The sequence below is a fragment of the Pholcus phalangioides genome, unplaced genomic scaffold (assembly GCF_987345545.1).
Source record: "Pholcus phalangioides strain wild (caught in Gottingen) unplaced genomic scaffold, Ppha-v1.0 ptg000027l_1, whole genome shotgun sequence".
Classification (NCBI taxonomy): Eukaryota; Metazoa; Arthropoda; class Arachnida; order Araneae; family Pholcidae; genus Pholcus; species Pholcus phalangioides.
Window position 1 is genome coordinate 9871981 of NW_028301617.1, and position 23384 is coordinate 9895364.

The following is a 23384-nucleotide window of genomic DNA, read 5'->3' on the forward strand; positions in this document are numbered from 1 at the left end:
TTTTGGATTCAAGTTGAGGTTTGTCATCTATTGGTGTCATTGTTTTCCTTGTGATTCAAGTGGTTCTCTTATTCTGAACAACACCGTAAGACCAGGGAGTCTATTAGGGGCCATTCAAGTATTACGTCAGCATCGATGGGGGGGGGGGTTTCCTGACTTTGGATGAGAAGGGGGAAGGGGGCTTTGTATAATGTTTACGTCATCAACCACCCGTTATGAAAATATGAAATATTTTTAAGGCCTCATTCGGTGTGAAAAATACCTTTCGATAGCATGTGGGCACTTGAAGTAACATCCCCTGTATTGATAAGTGCCCTACAGACTTTAGTGATCTCTAAATGTTTCGCGGATGCAAGTGCTCTGGAAATGTGTCCGGTCCGCTTAAGTGCTCTGGAACTGTGTCCCTCCTCCTATGAGCCCCCCCCCCCCCCACACGTCTCTGATGATCCCACCAATATGCGTTAGGATTCCAAAGGGGCAGAGGTGACGACGAAATTTTCCTGACAAGTGGGGGTCAGAGTTTTAATCACAAGGGGTGGGGGGGTCAAAAATGGCTAAAAATTAGCGTACGTTATACCCTGTACTTGAACGGCCCCCCTACGCTCACGTCATTATACAGTGAAACCTGTATAAGACAGAATTTTCAAGGGACAGAAATCATTTTCCGTTTTAGACAGGTTTCCGTTTTGTAAAGGTGCAGCTAAAAACAAGTATACAGGGTGATTCAGAAAAGATGGGAAAAACTTTAACAGTGAGAGTGAATAAAAAGCACTTCAGTAACACTGAAAAAGCGGACATTCACGGCGACGCAGATTTGCATACGGTTTATGCTTCTTCCGCAGATTGTGTTTGCATGCACGATGTTCTTTTTCTTACCCCCGATGAATTTCAACAGGAATGCTGTTTTAACGTTTGCGGTGCCGCCGTTCTAAAACGTGCTAGCGCGTTTGCGTTTCATGTTAGACCAGCGTTTCTCAACCGGTGCTCCGCGGAGCCCTTGGCACTCTCCAGGGGCCTTATGGCCGCTCGAGGAAAATTAAAAAAAACATTAAAATTAAAAAAATATATATAAATATTTTCAAATAGTAAGAATAAATCAGTAACTGGTGAACAATTATAAAATTGGCCTACGGGGCTCCGCCATAGAATTTTTCTACTTAAAAGAGCTCCGCGAGTCAAACAAGGTTGAGAACTGCTGTGTTAGACCATGCATTCTTTGTAATGGTGACAATTGTTTGTAATGGTGTGTACTCTCACCTCTTATCCTGTTTTTCCTCATCTTTCCTGAATCGCCCTGTATGCAGTGATTTATTTCTGTCACTTTGTGAAACTTAAATTTTGATAATATCACGCTAAAGCCGTAATTACACTATATGTGTTTGATAAAATATCTTTCGTCAAACTTTTATAGTGTAACCTGGCCTAACTACTATAAACCAACGGGTATTAAACAGAGACAGGTATATTATTTTAAATATATTTATATTTGTTGTTTCAAATTAATATGCGTTTGAAACTGCATATTTAATTCGCTAATTGTTAAAATTCAATATAAAACATCCTCCTGAATAGCAATAGAATGAAATTTTGTCAAAAGTGAAAAAATTTTAACATCTACTCTAATATAAAATCACAAACTCGAAAGGCCCCGTTTCTAAGCAACGAAATTAGTGACGTTTTTGTGTAACAAAAATCTGTTACGTTTTCGTTACGAAAGTCAGTTACGATTTTGGGTCAAGTTTTCATTTAACTCTAGAATATCTCGGGACCCATTTGACCCATCGGGACCAAGTTATGCGCATGTTCTGAGAGGCGGCTCCCACATACTAACTACAACAGGGCCCCTAGACTGGAATAGATGGCGAGCCCCAAACCAGCTTTTTTCACGGGCCCCTCTGTGGTTAATTTATAGTGTGAAAATATCAAAAATGGGTAAGAAACGTTCTGGCCTTGTCAGCCCTGCCCTTGTGGGTCATGCCGAGAGGCATGTGTACGTATAATATACATATATCACCAGTGCTCCCAACACACAGGGTCGGGGTACCCGGGGGGAATCACACATATACCTTCATAGGGAAGTTAAAAGATTTCATTTCCAGGGGCCCTTGATGGATCTCATTGTTTTCTTGCTGCTTTAACATTGAAAAATTTGCGATAGTGGAAGCCCAAGATATATCCGGCCTAGGGCCCCCCATAAAATTTGCGAATTCGGTCACGGGTAATTGCGTGGAGGGGCCTGGATTGTATTCGTTGGTAAAATTAATACAAATGAACGTTTGCTGTGGCCCCCCACACAGGTATACCCGATAAGCTCCCGAGTCAGGGGCCCCCGTTTCATTTTGGGAGCCGTGGAAGATGGCCATGATCAGAACATATCTTGAATTATCTTGTCATTTATTAATCATAACGATACTGATGCTAACTGAAATCATAATTAACTAATTAGTCACTCAAATCCGTAAAAATTAGTAAAATTGTGAATTTTCTGATTTTTATATGAATTTGAAAGCTCTAAATTCATTGTCAGTTCCGTTCCCGATATGTAGGACTATTGGTTCTCTACCCAGGGTCATATGGTCCTCTTGACCCACAGTACTTTTCCAGATCACTGAACAGACGCGTGGCGTAGCTTTAGATCACTCACGCGGTCCGCAGTGACATTTCTAAGCAACTAAAATGAACAGTAGCGCATATCCACATCAGTTAAGTGGCCCCACGGAGGACATTTCCAGATAACTTTCGTGGCCCGTGAAATGTTTTCAAACCAATGAAGTGGCCCTCTCACTTCGCCACTGATACAGTCAATCACTTGGAAAAACACACGATCACTCACACTTAAGCATTTCTAGTCACTCATTTATACAGTCAATTGCACATTCACACATACGGTCACTCATTCAGTCCCTCACTTAGTCAACATTCAATTTCACACTCACCCACTTATATAGTCACTGACCTAGTCCCTTGGTCACTAACACAGCCACTCACTCATACGGTCAGTCCAGACGAAATGTCAGGTGCGAAATTTTCGGGGGTGAAATGTCGGAGGCGAAATCTCCGGATCTCTTCACGGATACTTGCAATGCATTTCCACATCACTTAAGTGGCCTACAACACATTCCAAAACCACTTCAGTCACCCGGTGCACAGTTCCAGATCTCTGAAGTGACCCGCAACACAGAGATCACTCAAGCAATCTACGTCACATTTAAAAATCAATTTAGTGATTCGCGGCTCAGCTTCAGATCATTCAAGTGACCATTCACGGCACATTCACAGATCACTTAGGTGACCCGCGACACATTTCAACATCCCGTGCACAGTTCTAGATCACTCGGGGGGGGGGGCAGCATATTTTCAGATGACTTGAGTGATCGTGGCACAATCCCAGATCACTAAATATTCCTCGTCCCAGATTTATAAAACACCGAGGCACATCGCTTGATCACTTAACTCACTCGCGGCATATTTGCAGATCACTTGTTTATATGGCCCGCCACACGTTTTCAAATCAATGAAGTGATGCCCGATTCTAAAGGGTAGCATTGAGTCTTGTTCTTCAGCGTAGGGACTTCATGACGTCATCATCGCACGAATCGGGGCCAACGAGAAAGAGAGGGCTATGGCACTCCGAGCAGAAACGACGATCACGTGACCAACTGGGTCCTAACTTTTTTTCCCCGTTTCCCCCGTAACATGGCTTTCTTGCAAAACATCCTCTGCAATAGCCAAGTTCTTCCAACTTTGCAGAACATTCCCCGCGATCTTTCGCAGCATATAAATACGCATTCTGTTTGCAAAATATGTTCTGCCCAAAGGAGTTTAAAGAGAAAAAATGACATAACACTCATATAACGAAATATTAAGCTTCCAAGTCTTTCTACACAAATTTGAATGTCATTTTCCCTCAAATATTGGATACATTTTCTTCTTACTAGACAATTACTGTATACAAATCTCATGGCCCCCACATCCTGGAGCAAGGCTCCTAGGCGATATGGGCCCCCCAATGTCAAAGGTTGAGTCGACTGGTCTAATATATACACGCAATATATTATGCAAAAACCTGTGAATAAGACTGTTTTTTGAAAAATGATAAACACTGGAAGAATAAAAAAAATTGTTTACCCTTAAAATTGGGATAACAAACTGCTGAAAATACACTGCACCGATTTACCTGCTTTTAATAGCTCATATGCACTTCATAAACTCTAGAAATATCTGGAAAAGAACCCTTCAAGTAAATTTTATCAGGTTCACTAAGTACTATATTCCAATGCATTTTCATAACCCTCAAAATGACAATCTATTGGTCAAACACATACTGAAGTAAAGTATATTTGCATTAGCGATTCAAAATCTATAGCTTAATTCTATGCAGTAAAATACAACTTTTTACACATTAAAGAAATTTTGTAAACTGCTTATTCACTGTGAAAAAATACTGAAATATGAGAAAAAAAAACCAGACAGATGTGAACAAAATTTTTATTTTTCAATAATTCAATGCATAATTTGTTACAAAGCTGAAGTTTTACAAGAAATAAAAACCACCAAAGTGTTGAAGCTACCAAATACTACAAATGTAAACAATTTCGCAACAACCACAGTTGCTCCAATTTTCCTCACACCCCCCCCCCCCTCCCCTCCAAAAAAAACCCACTCAGGTGGGTGGGTTTCTAGATTTTAAAATGATAGAATGCTATCATTTTTGTCTTGAACATGGAGAATATTTATTTTTGTTTATTGTGTGCTGTTTTGCAACCTACTTTGAAAATTTTTCTAAACATGAGTTTGATCAAATATAATTTTTGAAAGAAAGTTTTTTCTAACTAAATTTTTCTGGAAATAAAATAATTTTGTGGGAGCATACTACCACCTTGATATCTTAAATCAGTAATTCTCAACCAGTGCTCCGCGGAAACCTTGGAGCTCCGTGTGCAATTTCTAAGGGCTCTGCAGCGACTCGAGGAAAATAAAATAAATCAGTAAATTTGATAAATAAAAAAGGGTCTACAGGGGTCCGCCATAGAAATTATATACAGAAAAGCGAGTCACAAAAAAGGTTGAGAACCACTGTCTTTAATAATGCTCAAAGGAAAACCTATCTTAAAGCAGTTCTGTGTGTTTGGGAATTCCAAATTATTCTCTACTGAAACTACAGATTCTGCTTCATAAGCTCAAATAAGAGTAATAATAATCTTTCAAGTTTTAATTATTGAATGAAAAATGCACACCAAAATATAGTATAATATTTTAACGTTTATAAACATGGATGAAAAATACAGAATCTTTTCCAGAAGAGGAAAACGTCAACTACCGCACTTTCTTTCTGGAATAAACATTACTTACTTGAAATAAAGGGCCTTCAACTCACTCACAATAAAATGTCATCTTAAGAAAAAATAAAATGTCTTCTTAAGAAACCGTATCACAAAAATTGCAGATCACCGTAATGACATCAAGAAATTGACGTGCAGGATTTGACACAAACAGGAATGAAATCACCACTCAAAACACTGGGACCAATTAGAAACGTAATACTTGGAACCACTGGAATGAATCTAAAACATCTTGCCATGCCCTAGTCGAAGATAGGGCCAGTGGGAATCTCGTCAATCAATCCATGTGCATCACTAATCAGATGACAAGGCATCAAGAGACCACAGGAGAGTCATAGTAACTCCAGCTGTTTAACCCGCACTCGATCACAGGCTCATCAGAAATATACAGCAACACGTCAATGACAACCACAACATAGAAGAAACCAGCATATCTTTCTGACGAGACAAAACTATTCTCAGATGCATTCAAACCTTCAGAAAGTTCCCTAAAAAACATTAAAAATAAATTAAGCGAAATCTCCAGGATTTGTTACAGATGTTAAAACATTGTCATAAAAGATACAATACACAGCAGGAAACAAAATCAGCAGTGTTTTTCAACGGGCCCCCATGGGCCCTGTGACAATTATTTACTATTATTACACAAAGAACACATTTAATGCTGCGCAATTGTAATTTAGTACTTCAATTTTTTTGATATATAAATTATTAAAAAAAAAAAACATTTTGGATTTCACGGGAAGGTAACATGGAATTTGCCCTTCGCTACAGGAGTCTGTGTTGTGTGTCTTGATATTCACTAAGGGGTCCACTACATCAAAAAAATTGGGAAACACGCTCTACAGTACAAATACATACACTTTCAAAATGAACAAAGCATAAGCATATAAAATGTAGGCTAAGTTCTTACAAAAACTATTCAAACTTATTTTACTGTTCATTAATAAATGATTACACAAATGTGTATCAATGACATCTGCATGAATATAATACTTGAGTGTAACTTTTACAGGGCGTTCAATTGAAGCGTTGATGAAGTGCTCGCGAGCATCAAATCAGACATGAGCATTGAGCACCTTGGCGCTTCTGGGAGAAGACTGCTAAAGCATAACATTTGCAAACCTGCTACACAACATTGCTGGGCATTGTAATATATACAGTGGATCCCGCTTATTAGGTTTATAAAAAATCTGGCATTGAAAAATATTGTAAGTGGGAAACCGCTTTGAATGTGGGAAATCTTAGTACTTCTTACTAAGTAATTCTTATTAAGCATTATAAGCAAGAAAACATTATAAGCGGGATCGACTTTATACGGATAAACAGAAGAAAAAAAAAATTTATCCAATATTGAATTTGAAGGAAAATTGCTTACTTTTTTTACTGTGTTGAAAGATGTGATTAAGACGCAACACTCTATGTTGAAGAGGTTCCCGGACGCGGCCGGAGATTTAAACGAACTAGTTTCGTATTCGTAGCACGACATATTATATATTACTAGGCATTATAAACAGGACATTGCGAAAATGATAATAATAACCTTTTCAATTAGCGAATTATAATTTACATTTTATTTCTTCATGAAAATTACTTCGGCACGTAATTACACTAAACTCGATACAATTTACATTCAACATGGACACTCTCACTTCACCAAATTAAACACACAATAATTATATATATATATATAGTTTGAATCACTCACCGTCATCTCGGGGCAAGGTTTCTTGCGTCCCCTACATTGAGGGATCTCGACCAACACCTTCTAAAGCACAAGGCCTCTGCAGAGCTGTCAAGTAGCTTCGTGACGTCACGACTAGTGGACAGCTGGACAGGAATTCTCGTGTCGTTGTCTCCCTCTTCGTAGCTTGAAATCCGTTGGAAGCGCCATTTTTGTGTGTGCTCTGGAGCTTTCGCCTTCTTTTTTAAATTTATTCGTTAGTAATATTAATGTATTTCACGTAAGAAAAAGCAATGCCTCATCATTGTGTAGCCCCTAATTGTCGGGGAAATTATGATAAAGACAATAAGGTTTCAACTTTTAGTTTCCCAGACGATCAAGAATCACGGCTGAAATGGATAAAAGCATTAAGAAGGGAAGATGACTTCACTCCTTCTTCAAGTTCTAGGGTGAGTATTTCAAAATATTTTATGCATTTATTGGATTGAGCAAACGCACGCACACACACACACACCTCTTCTTCCTCTTATAAATCACCAGAACGTTCAATATTAATGTGCTGATGAAAAAAAAAAAGATTCCTTGAGGGGTTACATTCTTTTTAACATAGAGAAAAGTTAAAATGTCATTAAAAATACTTGTATAAAATACTATATATTATTTACCATTGATTTATTGGAATGTTTTTCAAATATTCTTGATTAAATATGCTATCCTATGCTGGTATAAAATTTTACATTTCTCTAATACTTATTTTTTTTTAAAAATTCATTAAAAACAGTTTGATAAAATGACGCCCATGATAAAATGACATGACATTAATTTTTTTTACGCCAACAGACATGACTAACCATACAAAATTGATAAATTAAAAAGAATAAAACAGTTCATTTCATAAAATGAACTAAAAGATTTCAGATCAATTTATGAATATTTAATTTATAAAAAAAATTATTGTTTTGAAAATTTAAATTTTAAATAATGATGACTCAATGCGATTTCAATCTTTAAGTTCATTTTATGAAATGAATCATTTTCGTGATTTTAATATTGTATTGTTACATTGATGTCATGTCACTCATGTGTGCAAGCTATTTTTAATGCATTTTTTTGAAAATTTTTAAGAAATCAAGTATTAGAGATATGTATAAATTTTTTTATACAAGCGTAGGATAGAATATTTAATCAAAAATACAAGAAAAAAATGTCTAATAAATCAATGGCTAAATAGTATTTTTAATTATATTATAAATTTTCCCTGTGTTAGCAAGTATGTGACCCCCTTAATATGGGGAAGTTGAGAGTAAGGCTTGTATTCTCAATATTGAATATATTACATTTTTTTACACCAGCAGACATGACTAAAAAATATAGAAGGACTTGGGGGGGGGGGGGACATTGAATAGAAAAAAAAAGATGGGGTTAGAATTTTTACTTTTCAGCATTTACATTGATTTGAAGAAAAAAAAAGTGTCCAAAGCAATCATATAGAACAGGAAATGATTTTCTTTATATGTTTAAATATCTTTGTTGAAATAGTGTTATTAAAATAAAAAATCTGTTTATATATTACTTTATTACAGGTATGTGAGCTACATTTCACTTCGAATGATCTCATCAGAGAGTCGTCTTGTTATGATGAAAGGACGGGAGTTTTACTAACAGCACCTTTGAAACGCCCCAGCTTGAGAAAAGGTGCATTTCCCACTGTATTTCCTAACTGCCCGAAGTATCTGACAGGTGCTGGTAATCGCAGAGAAAGTCCAGAGTCAAAAAGAGCTAGGGCTGAAATGAATCATTTACAGTGAGCGATAGAAGCAAGCACTGTTGCACAATCTCTGTTTAATGAAAGAAATTGCTGCAAAGACTTCAATGAACTGAAGAACAAACTTTCACTCATTGAACTGAATGAGCAGTGGACGATGTTGTGTAAAGAAAAATCAGTCATCTTTATGATGGTAGAGTGTGCACCAGCTCCCAAAATAATTCGATCATTAGTTATTGACAATTTAATGAATATGGTTCATTATTTTGGAGATGCACCTGTCAATTCAGTAGGTGAGTTTAAATTTCCCATCAAAGTTGATGATATTATAATTATTAATAATATTTTGAAATGTATAGGCACATCACTTATAAATCCTGCTCCATCTGATGTATATAATGAATTGATGGCTATTTTGTCAAAATTTCAAAATGATTTACCCGGTGATATTGTCAAAAAAAAAATGAAGAACACCTGTTGAAATGCAAAGAAACATCAAAACGAAAAATAAACAAAAGAGCAGGTGACACAATATGTAAACTTCCGAAAAATGAAACAGAAACCAATGAAACAATTCAAGAACAATTGTTAGAGAGAGCTACAATCAAAAACAGAAAACTGCAAACTGTTACGAAATGAAGCTTTTTTTTAATTACTATTATGCTATGTCATTTTTATACTTTGTTGGTTCCAGTTTGGTTTTACCTTTTTTGCATAATCTTGATATCTCTTGTTAATATGTGTTATGACTTTTCAAACCATTGTTTTTTATATGTGAGTCATGCCTTGATTTTTCTATCCATTCTGTAATTTTGACTGCTCAGAATTAGTTTTTATTTCCCTAAATTTTTTGGAATCACTTAAATTATTGTGTGTGTATTATATTATTATCAGTTTAAATTATTATTTCTCTATTTCAGTGAAATTTTTTGTCTTAATACGAATAATTATGTGTCTTAATGAGAAAATATTTTTAAATGGCAAAAATATCGTAACATTTTTGTTTCCATAATTTCCACTTATGAGTTTGAATTGTGATGCAACCAATAAAAGTAATGCTTGAAATGTAATGTTTTTCTTATTGAGTTCTTGATTTGCTTCATATTAAAATGCATATTTCTTTTATGTTATTCTTTTTTATATTATGTTTTCTTCTTTAGCTTACCAATGAATTTTTCAGCTTCAACTGCATACTTTAACTAACGCATTAATACTTAACTTTAAATTTCCCCCCTCCATGCGCTGCCATTCGAAAAATTGATTTAAACAATTTTTAATACACCATTACACATCATGTGTGGATAACGACCGTGGTAGGACAAAGATAATCAAGTTATCAAATTTTTTTCTTCCGTTCATATAATAACGTATCTGAACTGAATCGAAATGGAAAATGAAGTTGAATCTCGATTTAACGAATTATCCAAAATCGAAATTTTTTTCTGTTGTAACAAGAAAAATCGTTTTTTAAAAATCGGGCGCAGATTAACACAAATTTATATGCAGAAAATTCTAAAGAAAACATTGAATCGATTAATTTGTTAAATCAGAGTTCGTTATATCGAGGTTCGACTGTATGATAATCCTGCAGTTGAGAAAACTGTCTTCCCCAAGATTTAAGAAAAATCAGTATCAATATATCTATAATGCAAGTTATAAGGAAATATTAAGAAAAAAATAGCAGCAAACACGGCTGTCGACTATCGCTGACGTCACGAATCAGTGGGGAGGCCTTCTAGCTATAGATGGCGTTGTCTCGACCCGGGGTTAGGAGGAGAGAGAAAGAGTAACTTCACGACTCTTCAAGCGCGACATGTTGGTCGTCCAACCTCCAGCAATACCTCTCTCTCTGGCAAAAGCCTCGTGTGACTAACGCTTAGAAATTCTGTTGATCTTAACATTATTAGCCAATCAGAATCGAGCCACTGTGACGTCATATTAAAATCATCTTGTAAGCGATGCAAGCTGGATCGAGATTAACATTGTTTGTATAATTATCATTGATCATTTTTATCGCACCACGGTCATTTTCTGCTCACGAGGGCTAAATTTATAATTATTTAGAATGGATAAAATCAGACCATTTAAGTGTGAGTACTGTTGTAAAGAATTTACTTGTTATGGCAGTTTGAAACGACACATGAAAACTCTTCATCCTTTCGTTAGACATCAAGTTCTTCGGCATAAAGTTAATGTGCACAAAATTCACACAGAAAGTAAATATGCTTGCACCCTTTGTGAAAAGAAATTTACTTTGCTCAGTAATTGCAGGCGCCATGAGAAGACTCAGCACAAAACTTGCTTTGATAAAAAAATGCCTTACAAATGTCCGAAGTGCTCAAGTACGTTTTCTGTGCGATCTGCTTTAATTAATCATTTTGAGCAGCAACATTCAGACATTATTCAGACCCAAAACATCACTTTCGAGAATCATAGTGGCTTTATTAAATGGAAATTATCTTTGGAAAAGAAAACAGCTACCTCTTATGGGCTTCAGAATAAATACAAGACAAAACGCGGTATCATACACAGCTACGAATGTAATCGTAGTGGTGTGTTCCGTTCTAAAAGCCATGGAAAGCGACACTTAAAAATTAAAGGGTCAATTAAAATTGGTGCTTTTTGTCCTGCAAGAATCCTATATGAGGGGCCTTCAGATGAAGGAGAAATAAAAGTCCATTTCACATCAACACATGTGGGGCATCAATGCATATTTGAAAAACTGAGGCTTCCAGAAGAAGATAAGCAAAATATTGCTGGTCAGCTACACACCGGTGTTCCAATGAGAAAAATCCTCTTAAATATCTCGGAAAATGTTTCTGAACATGGTAGATTGGCCTTAACTCGAATGCAGGACCTTCGTAATGTTGCTGCCACCTATGGTCTCAATTCGTTGGAGCAACGGAATGTCAATGATCTTCTGTCAGTTGACAGTTGGGTACAAGAAATGAAAGCAAGTAATTCTTCTCCGATTTTGTTGTATAAGTTACCACAGGAATTGCATTCAGAGTATGGGGCTCTTCGAGAGAATGATTTTGCACTGGGTTTTATGAACGATGCGCAGGCTCACATTCTTCAAACATATGGTCCTGAGGTTGTGTCTATAGACTCAACACATGGCACGAACATGTATGACATACAGCTCACAAGCATTGTTGTCAAAGATAGTAATTGGGAAGGATTCCCAGTTGCTTTTCTTTGGTCAAATAGACAATCTGAGGATGTTTATAGATATTTCTTTTCGGCAATTAAAGAACGACTTGGATGTATGCAAGTTCATACTTTCATGTCTGATGATTTTCCTGCATTTTACAATGCATGGGCATCTGTGTTTGGACCTTCCAAATTTCGTCTTATTTGTGACTGGCATGTGAAGCGTGCGTTGGCAAAAAATTTGTCTGTTGGTCCGCATCGCGTCTCGAACCTTTTGAAAAGACAGAAGTTGTTGAACATTTTGTATATGATCGTCAACGAAACAGATGCTGTCACTTTTAGTCGGCTGCTTGATAAAGCAAAAGAAGAATTTTGTGATGATGAAGACACAAGAAACTATTGGCACTATTTTTCAAACAATTATTTGAACAGAGTCCAACAATGGGCTGCATATGAAAGGGTTGGAGCTTATGTGAACACAAACATGTCCGTTGAAAGATGGCATAAAGACTTGAAGTACAATTCAGACCTCAAGGGAAAATGTGGCAACCGATTGGATAAGGCGATCCATAGTTTGATAAAGTCTTTGAGGATCAAACTAATGGATCGTTTATCCTCTCTCACCAGAGGAAAGTTGACCAACAGAATAACCATGCTAAGAAAATCTCATAAAATTGCTTTAGAAAAATGTGATGAAATTCAAATTCTTCAAGAGAAAGAAGATGTCTGGATTGTGCCGTCATTCACTACTATTGGTATGACATATAAGGTAAAGTTTCTGAAAACTGAGGCGTCACATGATTGTTCGATAGTTTGTACTCTGTGCAACAAATGCTTTCACCAAATCCGGTGCAGTTGCCCAGAATCTGCAATCCGTTACAAATTCTGCAAGCATATGCATATGGTTTGTTTGAAAAATTACAGTGGGGATGTGGAACAACCGGCTATGGAAGATGACGGTGATTTGGAAATTATTTCAAATTTGGAAGCAGAAAATAAAGAAAAGGCAGCTATTGAATCTCAGCTCCAGAAGGTAATGTCTGGTTCATTGAAAGTTGAAGCCAAGCAAGAAGCTTTAGGTCTTTTGGCTCTCATTGAAAACTCCAACACAAGCGAACAATATAAACTCATCATAAATTCACTGAGAGTCTTAAAAAATAATTGGAAAGTTTTAGATATGAAGAAACCCTGCTTGCCACCAGTTGTTCAGAGAAATCCTCCAAACAAAAACATACAACAGCAACGTGTATTTCCGAGTAAGAAGAAAAAACCCAAAAATAAGGGGAATATGAGGGCTGAGTACACTGAAAAAGATGTGCTTTCAGTTGTGTTGAAGAAATAGATCAGGTTTCCTTCAAGATGTTAATTATGTGGTGGGTTTAAACCTGTTTTAATTTTGAGGGTGTGTGAATAATTACATATTTCTCAGTATCAAAATCACCAAGTGCTTTTTATTTTGTGCTGAAATTTTATTTTTGTATGTGAAAAACATTGCCAGGTACAAAAAAAACCCCTCCCTTTTAACAGAAAAAAGCATGGGTGTTGCCTTGAGCATAGCATCTTCCACGATGCAGGATCGACATTTCGTCAAAAAAAATGTTATATTCAAGTCTATTTTTACAGATTTTCTTGGTGATAAACCTGCGGGAACCATCGACTCTACTCTACTGTACACTTCTGGGAGGAAAAAATACTCGTCATGCCGTCTCTGGGTTTTTCTCCGCCATCTCCTCCCGATACAAGAGCCGTATGACGTCACCATTCGATTCGGAACGTAGCCGCCAAACCACCCCTCCCCGAGAGTGGTCTCGTCTCGCAACTACTGCTGCCACCTGGATTTCGCTGTCGAAGTGGGCGTTTCACCGCTTGTATTTAAGTGTCGCTACCCATGGACTTTCACGATGCAGGATCGACATTTCGTCAAAAAAAATGTTATATTCAAGTCTATTTTTACAGGTTAGTTCGCTTCACATTTTCATACCAACTTATTTAATCTTTATAAATTTAATATTCTTTGTGTCGATCCTGCATCCGACGTTTAAAATTATTAGGTACTGTGTGTTTCTATTTTTTGCTCAACCATCAATTTTTTACTTAAAATATATGTGTGCTTTAAAGAAAAACCCTTTTCGCTCCGGTCCTTGTTACCACCATTCAAAATTGCTCCATTCAAAACCTCTTCCCTTTTTCCCTCTTGTCCTTTTTACCCACTTGGCTAGCTTGCTTCTACTGGCGGGAGATATCGAATCCAACCCTGGGCCTAGGGTCAGCCACTCCCCAACACGCTCTCAAAATAGATCAAATCCTTCATCTGAATCTTCGACTCTTTCGGATAACTCATCCATTCTCCGTAATATTCAAGACACCCAAGTAGCCATTCTTGACAAACTTACCCTCCTCACCCAAAAACAGGACTCATTCAGTCATCAGCTAAGTGATCTATCCCACCGTCTTAGTGCAGTTGAGGAAAAACTTTCCCCAGTAGAGGAACTCCAAAGCCAAGTCTACGACCTCTCCTCTAATCTCTCTGAACTCCAATCCTCCCTTACCAATAAAGTCATCGATCTTGAGGATCGTTCTCGACGGGATAACTTGATTTTCCGAAACATTCCTGAAGAATCTGACTTCGAGTCCTCCTCCACCCTCGAATCCAAAATCATCCAATGCTGTTCTGATCACCTTGACGTAAATATTACACCTAGTGAGATAGACCGCTGTCACAGATTAGGTTCCAAAAAGACCCACGGATCCAGACTTACCATAATAAAATTCAACAAATTTAAAATAAAAAGCGAGATTCTAAAAAATGCCTCGAAACTTAAAAACAGCAACATATCTATCTCAGAAGATTTCTCTTTCGATACACGCAAGCTTCGTGGTCAAATTTGGAGAGCCAGTCAAAAATACCGTGACGAAGGCATTAAAGTAAAACTTATCCACAATTTTGCACTCATAAATAATACCAAATATGTCTGGGATCCCGATATTAATGATATCCGCCCCATCTTCCCCGCTCATACTGCTTCGAACCTTTCTATGCCCTCCCTCTCCTCCCATATTTCCTCGGTACCCCCTTTAGGCTACTCCCCCCGAGCAACCCTTCCGTCTACACAACCTCCAAATTAAAAAATACCTACCAGTTGGGAACTATTAACACTCGCAGCCTGAAAAACAAAACTGATTTTCTAGAATCATTCTTACTCATCCATAATCCCCATTTTCTTGGTGTTACAGAGTCATGGCTAAATAATACAATCTCTAATTCCGAAATTTTGCCACCCGATTACAATGCTTTTCGAAAGGATAGAAACTCTCGGGGGGGCGGGGTCTTACTTATTTTCAAAAAATCTATCCCTTTAACTGAAATTCTATTAGATTCCGAACTCGAAATTGTTGGAGCCGAATGGCTTCAACCCAACTGTCCCCCACTTGCCATCTTTTCTGTCTATTTCCCTCCCTCCCCTGATTTCCACCTTTTTGAACAACTGGAAATTATTCTTGAAAAATTTTATAAAACACATTCTATTCTTATCTCCGGAGACTGGAATCTTCCCGGCATTGACTGGAAAAATATGGAATCCCTGTCCGGCAATCACGGAATTAATAACAAAGTCCTAGATATCTTCCTTAAATTTAACTTGGTCCAATCCATTTTTGAACCCACAAGAACCACCCTCTACTCCAGCTCTACCTTAGATCTCATTGCTACCTCCAATCGAATTTCAGTCCTTTCCACCTCCATCTTTGAGGGTTGCTCCGACCATAATATCCCAGTCATTAACTTTTCCCTCCGCCACTCTATCCCATCCTACAAACTCGCCCCTAAACGTAATTTCAACAAGGCAAATTATCCACTTATGCAAAATATTTTTCGCTCTCACTTCAATGATTTCTTATCCATATCCTCTTCTAACAATATCCACACCCTCTGGACCTCTTTTAAATGTATTATAGACAAATGCTTAACTACAGTTCCAATTAAAAATGTTTCTCCTAAGTCTTTTTTTAATCCATGGATCACCAGAGATATTATTCATTTAAAGAGGAAAATCCGCCGAATCGCCTTCAAATATAAAACTAACAAATCCAATTCACTCAAATCCATAATTTCAGCCTCCACCCGAGACCTCAGAAACCTCATTTCCGTCCAAAAGTCCAGATACCTCTCTCATTCTCTACCCCATTACTTAAAAACCAATCCAACAAAATTCTGGAGTTATCTTAGACCTAAATCTGTTGGTCCCACTTCACTGAGAAGTTCAAATAAATATACATTTTCTCCTTCAGAGATGGCTACCGAATTCAATTTAGCTTTCTGCTCGGTTTTCTCAATAGACCCCTCTCCTCCCCAATACTCTTTTTTTGATTCTATCCACAACTCACCCCCTATATCCTTCTCCAAACAAGGTATCCTAAAACTTTTGAAAAAACTGAAACCCCATTCTGTTGGCCCTGACGACATCCCAAATTCTATTCTTAAATTCTGTGCTGATGAAGTCGCCGACTATCTTTTAATCCTGTTCAATCTTTCACTAAATTCTGCTACCCTCCCGAACGACTGGAAAATCAATAAAATTATTCCTATCCACAAAACGGGTTCACTTTCCAATCCCCTTAACTTCAGGCCAATAGCAATCACTTCCTCCTGCTGTAAAATCTTCGAGCATATTGTAGCAAAAGAAATCCGTATCCACTTAGACTCCATCAGCTTCTGTTTCCCCAACCAACACGGCTTTAGACAATCTCTCTCTACTACCTCTCAACTGGCCCTCTTCATCCACGACCTCTCTGAAGCCATTGATAAAAACCTACAAACTGATGTCGTATTCCTAGATTTCTCTAAAGCCTTTGATAAAGTTCCCCACGATAAACTTCTTCTCAAACTCTCCCGCCTTGGCCTTAACGTTCAATTACTTAATTGGGTGGAGGCTTTCCTAAAACACCGTAAACAGTTTGTTCATTTTAATGATCATAACTCGTCATCCGCCTCCGTAAAGTCTGGGACCCCTCAAGGATCGGTCCTCTCCCCGTTACTTTTCCTAATTTATATCAATGACCTTCCTCAATCCCTCAACTGCACCACTAGACTTTTTGCTGATGACTGTGTAATTTACCGTATCATTCTCCATCAATCTGATCAAGAACTTCTCCAACATAACCTGGCTTCCATCGCCGACTGGTGTTCCGTATGGCAAATGCCAATGAATATCTCAAAAACGGTTCACATGAAAGTTACCCGTAAACTTCTTCCTCTTGAATACTCCTACTCCATCAATCATTTACCGTTATCCCAAGTTTCACATATCAAATACCTTGGTGTCATTATTTCAGCCGACCTACGTTGGAACAAACACATCGACTACATTTACCAGAAGTGTCTTAACAAACTTTTCTTCCTCCGCCGCAATCTTAAACACTCTACTCGGGATATCAGACTTCTCTGTTACCAAACTTATATATCCCCCGTCCTCTCCTACGCCGCTGAAATCTGGGACCCTTACACCTCCAGTAATATAGACAAACTTGAATCTATTCAAAATAAATCCGCCCGATTTGTTCACGACTGCTGGTCATCTTTCATTTCTGTGTCCGAACTTAAAAATGAACTTCATCTCCTCCCTCTCTCTACTCTTCGTTTCATCTCTCGATTAACATTGCTTTATAAAATTTTCCATGGTCAGTTCAACATGGATACTTCTGGTATCTTAGCCAAACCATCCTACATCTCTAGAAGACTCGACCATTCCCTTAAAATAAAACCTATTTTTGCTTCCACTGACTGCTTTAAATACAGCTTCTTTCCTCATACCATTGGTGAATGGAACAAACTCCCAAGCTCTATTGTTGAATCTCCCTCTATCACTAGTTTTTTATCCAACATCAAACAATATCTTTGTCATTCTCAATCGCATCCTCTTGTATAGGCCCAAGGGCCAACAATATTGTATAAATAAATAAATAAATAAATAAAATATTTATTTGTCAAATGTTTTACAGCATGCAGCAACATAAGCTTATTGCTACTCTGCCAGTCGCAGTGGTTTTTTTTGTTTTGTCTTGCACAGTATATCTTATCTATTTATCGCATTTGTTGTACCTTATTGCTACTGTGCCAGTCGCAGTAATTTTTTGTCTTGCCTTGCACAGTATATCTTATCTATTTATCGCATTTGTTGTACGTTATTGCTACTCTGCCAGTCGCAGTAATTTTTTGTCTTGCCTTGCACGGTATATCTTATCTATTTATCGCATTTGTTGTACCTTATTGCTACTCTGCCAGTCGCAGTAATTTTTTGTCTTGCCTTGCACAGTATATCTTATCTATTTATCGCATTTGTTGTACCTTATTGCTACTCTGCCAGTCGCAGTAATTTTTTGTCTTGCCTTGCACAGTATATCTTATCTATTTATCGCATTTGTTGTACCTTATTGCTACTCTGCCAGTCGCAGTAATTTTTTGTCTTGCCTTGCACAGTATATCTTATCTATTTATCGCATTTGTTGTACGTTATTGCTACTCTGCCAGTCGCAGTAATTTTTTGTCTTGCCTTGCACGGTATATCTTATCTATTTATCGCATTTGTTGTACCTTATTGCTACTCTGCCAGTCGCAGTAATTTTTTGTCTTGCCTTGCACAGTATATCTTATCTATTTATCGCATTTGTTGTACCTTATTGCTACTCTGCCAGTCACAGTAATTTTTTGTCTTGCCTTGCACAGTATATCTTATCTATTTATCGCATTTGTTGTACCTTATTGCTACTCTGCCAGTCACAGTAATTTTTTGTCTTGCCTTGCACAGTATATCTTATCTATTTATCGCATTTGTTGTACCTTATTGCTACTCTGCCAGTCGCAGTAATTTTTTGTCTTGCCTTGCACAGTATATCTTATCTATTTATCGCATTTGTTGTACCTTATTGCTACTGTGCCAGTCGCAGTAATTTTTTGTCTTGCCTTGCACAGTATATCTTATCTATTTATCGCATTTGTTGTACGTTATTGCTACTCTGCCAGTCGCAGTAATTTTTTGTCTTGCCTTGCACAGTATATCTTATCCCCCCCTCCCCCGCCCCCGCTACAATAATTTTTCCCAACTAAAACAGAACAGCTCTATATACAAATACAAATACAACGCCACAACAGGCAAATTGCCCAACGAGGTGGCTGACTTAAGAACATCATGGATCCCCGAGCCATTTCTTGGAGGCCCTACCTACTACTACTGCACCCCCCCTTGCGAAACCCCCCAACGAATCGGTACATGCGGGAATGTGCGTGTACGTGTAATAAAACCTGACGTGAAGTTTTTTGTTGTTTCTCTGTAATGCTTGTTATGTGTAGTGCTGCCATCTGCCACCAGTTTTTCTAACTAACTAAATATGTTCCAAAAATTTGATGAATCCGGTTATTATGCATAGTTACCAACTATTTTTATAAGTTTAACAATTTTTTTTCATATTTAACGGTGATTATGTGTAATCCCCAGCTAGGATGATGGATTCGATCAGTATGTTTAAAAATGCTGATAAATGTGAAAAAAGTTAACATTACCAGTGCCGTAACTAGGCAGGTGCAACAGGTGCCCCCGCGCAGGGCCCACTCGAAAGCGGGCCAGTCTAAATGCAAATTCTTGCACAGCGCAATTGAATGGCTAGTTACGGCAATGATTACAATACTTATGGGCCACCAGATCTCAGCAACCTACAAAGAGATCCGGCAGAACGGGCGGCAGTAAAACACATAGAACAGTAAGGGAGTGGCCACGACAGGGCACCAGAAACCCCTTTGACAAACAGTGACGCGGGCTTTGAATGATGAATATGTATAAATACCGTCGGATTGCACATCTGTGCATCGTGTTTTTACGTGTATATTTTTTTCTACACAAAAAAAAACAACCCCCGAATTACTCCTCCCGCCCAAAAGGGATTTGCCGGCGAATTGAATTCAGTCGTCATATCTCAGCTCAGGACGACGGGATACAACTAATAACTATAACCGACTACTCGCTAGGGTTCACAAGCAATCGTCGCTGCTGATCATTAACCACTTGCCCGTGCTAGCCAAGGCACGGGCATCGTAATCTTTGCCCCTAGAGGACGCTAACTCAAAATAAACATTTAACTAAACCTGCGCAAACGATATGGTTTCATGCAACAGCAGTATATAATGATATCGAGATACATAAAATCTAGTTCAGTTACATAATCTATCTAAACTAGGTTATATTTATTACATGGAAAAATATTCAAATAAGAGCTTTTAAGAAAAATTAATTTAAAAAAAAGTTAATAAGTGAATCAACATTTCAGGATTTGTAAATTAAAAAATTCAGCACAATTCTCTGTAATTGTCTATTATTTCTAGTCATTGACGTATGAATATAGAATGAAAATATAAAAAAATGGCATTTTCTGTGCAGAAAACAAATTAAAAACCCGTAAGGGGGGCAAGTGGTTAAAGAATAGATTCAACATCAACTCTGCGAAAGAAATACAAGGAACACCGTAATGTGATTAAATATGGTTTTATGTATACGTAAATATCACACAATACAAGAGTTTTGATGATATGTAATTATTTTTCTCAAATTCACAAGAGAATAATGCTAGTGAAAATTTCGTATCGCATCAATAAACGCATTAACCTTAGCTATATCGACACATATTTTATCGTTTATTTTGTATTATTCACCGATCATCGTCGCTAGAATTATCAAACCGTATACGAAGTAGCAGTTAATGTAGAAAGAACATATATTTTCTTGATCTGACTAAAACAATTTGTATTTTCAACACACAAACACAAAACCTCTTTAAACACACAGGTTACATAACTGATTTCAAAAACCTACTGTAGGAGTTACGCAAGTAACAGTAAAGTAGCAGATTTTCTTGCCCAGTCAGTGCTCTCGACAAGCAAAATTTCTCAAAAATTGTCTTTGGCCGGGGATTACACTATAAAAGTTTGATAAAAGTTATTTTATAAAACTTAAAAGATGCTACCAGTAAGATCATCGGTTGAATTTTCTAGAATGTAACCAACAATCTTATTGGTAGCATTTTTCAAGTTTTATAAAAGTACTTTTATCATACTTTTATGGTGTTAGTCCGGCCTTTAACCAGAAAAATCTCAGGGGAAGATTAAGTTCACCACGTTTGAAAAATCGGGGGAAAGATATACGCACACGCACCACATTTCCATCGTGAAGCGCTTGAGTAAAGTTTCGTAACCATGAAGTAAGCAAAGTCCAAAATCCAGCCATCAGTGGAAATTTTTCCAAGACCGCATTTGAAGAATATTGAGGATGCCTAGAATATCAGATGTGTCAAAATCCCAAAAATGTTCGTCCAGTTGCGTAGATCTCCGGACTCAAACAAAAACGTAGCCGGTCAAATCGTCCCACTCAACTTGTCGCTCCTCAATTTGACGCGGTACAAATTCGTCGCAGTGCCAATTCGTCGCGGTACAGGTTTTTCGCAGCTCCAATTCGTAGCTGTACAAGTTTGCCGCCTTGTCAATTCGTCGTGACGTCAATTTATATATTAAAGCGCAGAATCAATTCGTCGAACCGTCGATTCTTCACTGTACATGTTCCACGCGAGCTTGTATGTAGGTTTTTGTCTTACACGTGAAATACAAACATGAACAAAAGTGTACGCGCAGTTAACTGAAAATAATTATTTTTTGTCAATGCAGAAAGGTCATCGAAATTAAAATTAAAATATCAATTACATTTAAAAATTTAACTGCATATAAAAGTTTGATTGCATTTGAAAATTCGGTTATAAAAATTTGAAATGTTAAATAATTGATTTTTGCTGTGATAAAATTTCAATATCATGTGGAAAAATTTCGGTTTGTATGATATTCCCCAAATTACAGTGAGCCTATCATTAACGGTAAATTTCTATCTGCCCCATTGGCTCGAGAGTCGCCAACATTTACCGTTACAGTATCTCCATAAGAACCTGAAATATTTAATTAATTAATAATTCAATTAAATCACCTTTTTCACCATATAAGCCGCACTTCCCACTTTTGTTGGGATTTCTATTTCTCACAGCGAAGGGAGTTGGGTACAGATCAAGGGTAGAAATGTACAGTGCTTGTGAATGACGATTCGATGAAGTTTTCATAATGCCCACAGGATGAGCACCGACAAAGGCAGTGTAATCACCAATAAGAAAGATGACTATGGGTCAGTTGCATAGATATAATATAACCATTAATCTTTTGTTTAAGGTCAGTCGCATATCTTTGGCTGGCTTGTTTGAATATTTTCACATAGTTTTCATTAGCGTCTAAGCTTTTGGTACAAGGTTGGTGTGCTTGGTCTACATATTTCTGTCGGCAAAAACATGGAATATTGCGAAACCGAACGTGGAAATGATATGTTGGTTTGCGTGCGTGTTTAAAAGTTTTCCCCCCATAATTCATGTTCCGAAATTAGAAAAACTTTTAATGCAATTGAATGAATTAGCCTATTATTAACTTTCTTTATTTGAGTTTTTTTGTTGTATCATAAAATAGAGATACGGATGACAAAAAATAATGTAGTACTTTTTTAAATTAAATTGTTTGAATTCAATTTAAATTGCAATAAATTGAAATCTTCTACAAATACAAATACAACGCCACAACAGACAACGCCATACCAGACCAGACTCAAATGTTTGCCCCCATGCCCAGCTGTCAGAGCTAATGATATGGTTGGTTTACAGACGGGCTAGGGGTCTAGGTCAATTTGTCGCCCTCAACTTGTAAATTGTAGTCCACGCTGTGCGGCAATTTACGCAAGTTTCCGCTGTGCTGATTTCACTGGCTATGAGAGAACATAAATAAATACTCTTTTCCAAATATGAAGGGTCCCTTTAATAATTATTTATAATTAGTATTTAATCAAATGAAAGATTTGCTTAATAATTTAATAAATCCGTCGAAATGTTTATGGCCCGCTACGCAAGCCATAGCAAGCAATCATACTGGGCGTGACTTATATGCCGGAGTCCTCTCCACTTGTGAATGCGGCTTATATACCAGAGTCATGTCCCTGGTGCGGCGCACGATACTGCGTCTTTCTGTTATGTTGACCCTCGAACAAAGGGAAGTTGGCCACCCCTTGTCTATAAAAAGCTAGTTGATCCTTCATGAACAAACGTGAAACTGATTAACGTACTTTTTTTTTTATTTCATAAATACAAACCAAAAAAAAAAATGGTTTTTGACATGACAAGTGTCAAAAACTGGTTTAACCGCTTCGCTTACAAGCGATTGGCAAGAAATTTTGGTGATCTCTGTTTGACGAATCGGTGATAAATATGATAACCTTGTTCTAACGCAGTGGTACATAACGTTTTTTTTTATTGTTGCACCCTTAGAGCAATGCTCTACTTAACTTCCCGCACCCCCTTCTTATATGATACGTTTTTATCT

At 37.3% G+C, this 23384-nt stretch overlaps 2 protein-coding genes across 2 annotated transcripts in view; both read left to right on the forward strand.

Moving 5' to 3' along the window:
* Positions 1-6304: 6304 nt before the first annotated feature.
* Positions 6305-23384, forward strand: part of LOC149068378 (uncharacterized) — a 34297-nt gene continuing 17217 nt past the window's right edge. The window contains exons 1-2 of the mRNA XM_089251961.1: positions 6305-6360; positions 14164-14869. Coding sequence (XP_089108087.1) covers positions 6305-6360; positions 14164-14869 — 762 coding nt within the window. The remainder of the gene's footprint in view (positions 6361-14163; positions 14870-23384) is intronic.
* On the forward strand, positions 11625-13501 carry LOC149068379 (uncharacterized). The gene has a single exon (XM_089251883.1). The coding sequence runs from the start codon at positions 11640-11642 to the stop codon at positions 13284-13286; it is 1647 nt and encodes a 548-aa protein (XP_089108009.1). The 5' UTR covers positions 11625-11639; the 3' UTR covers positions 13287-13501.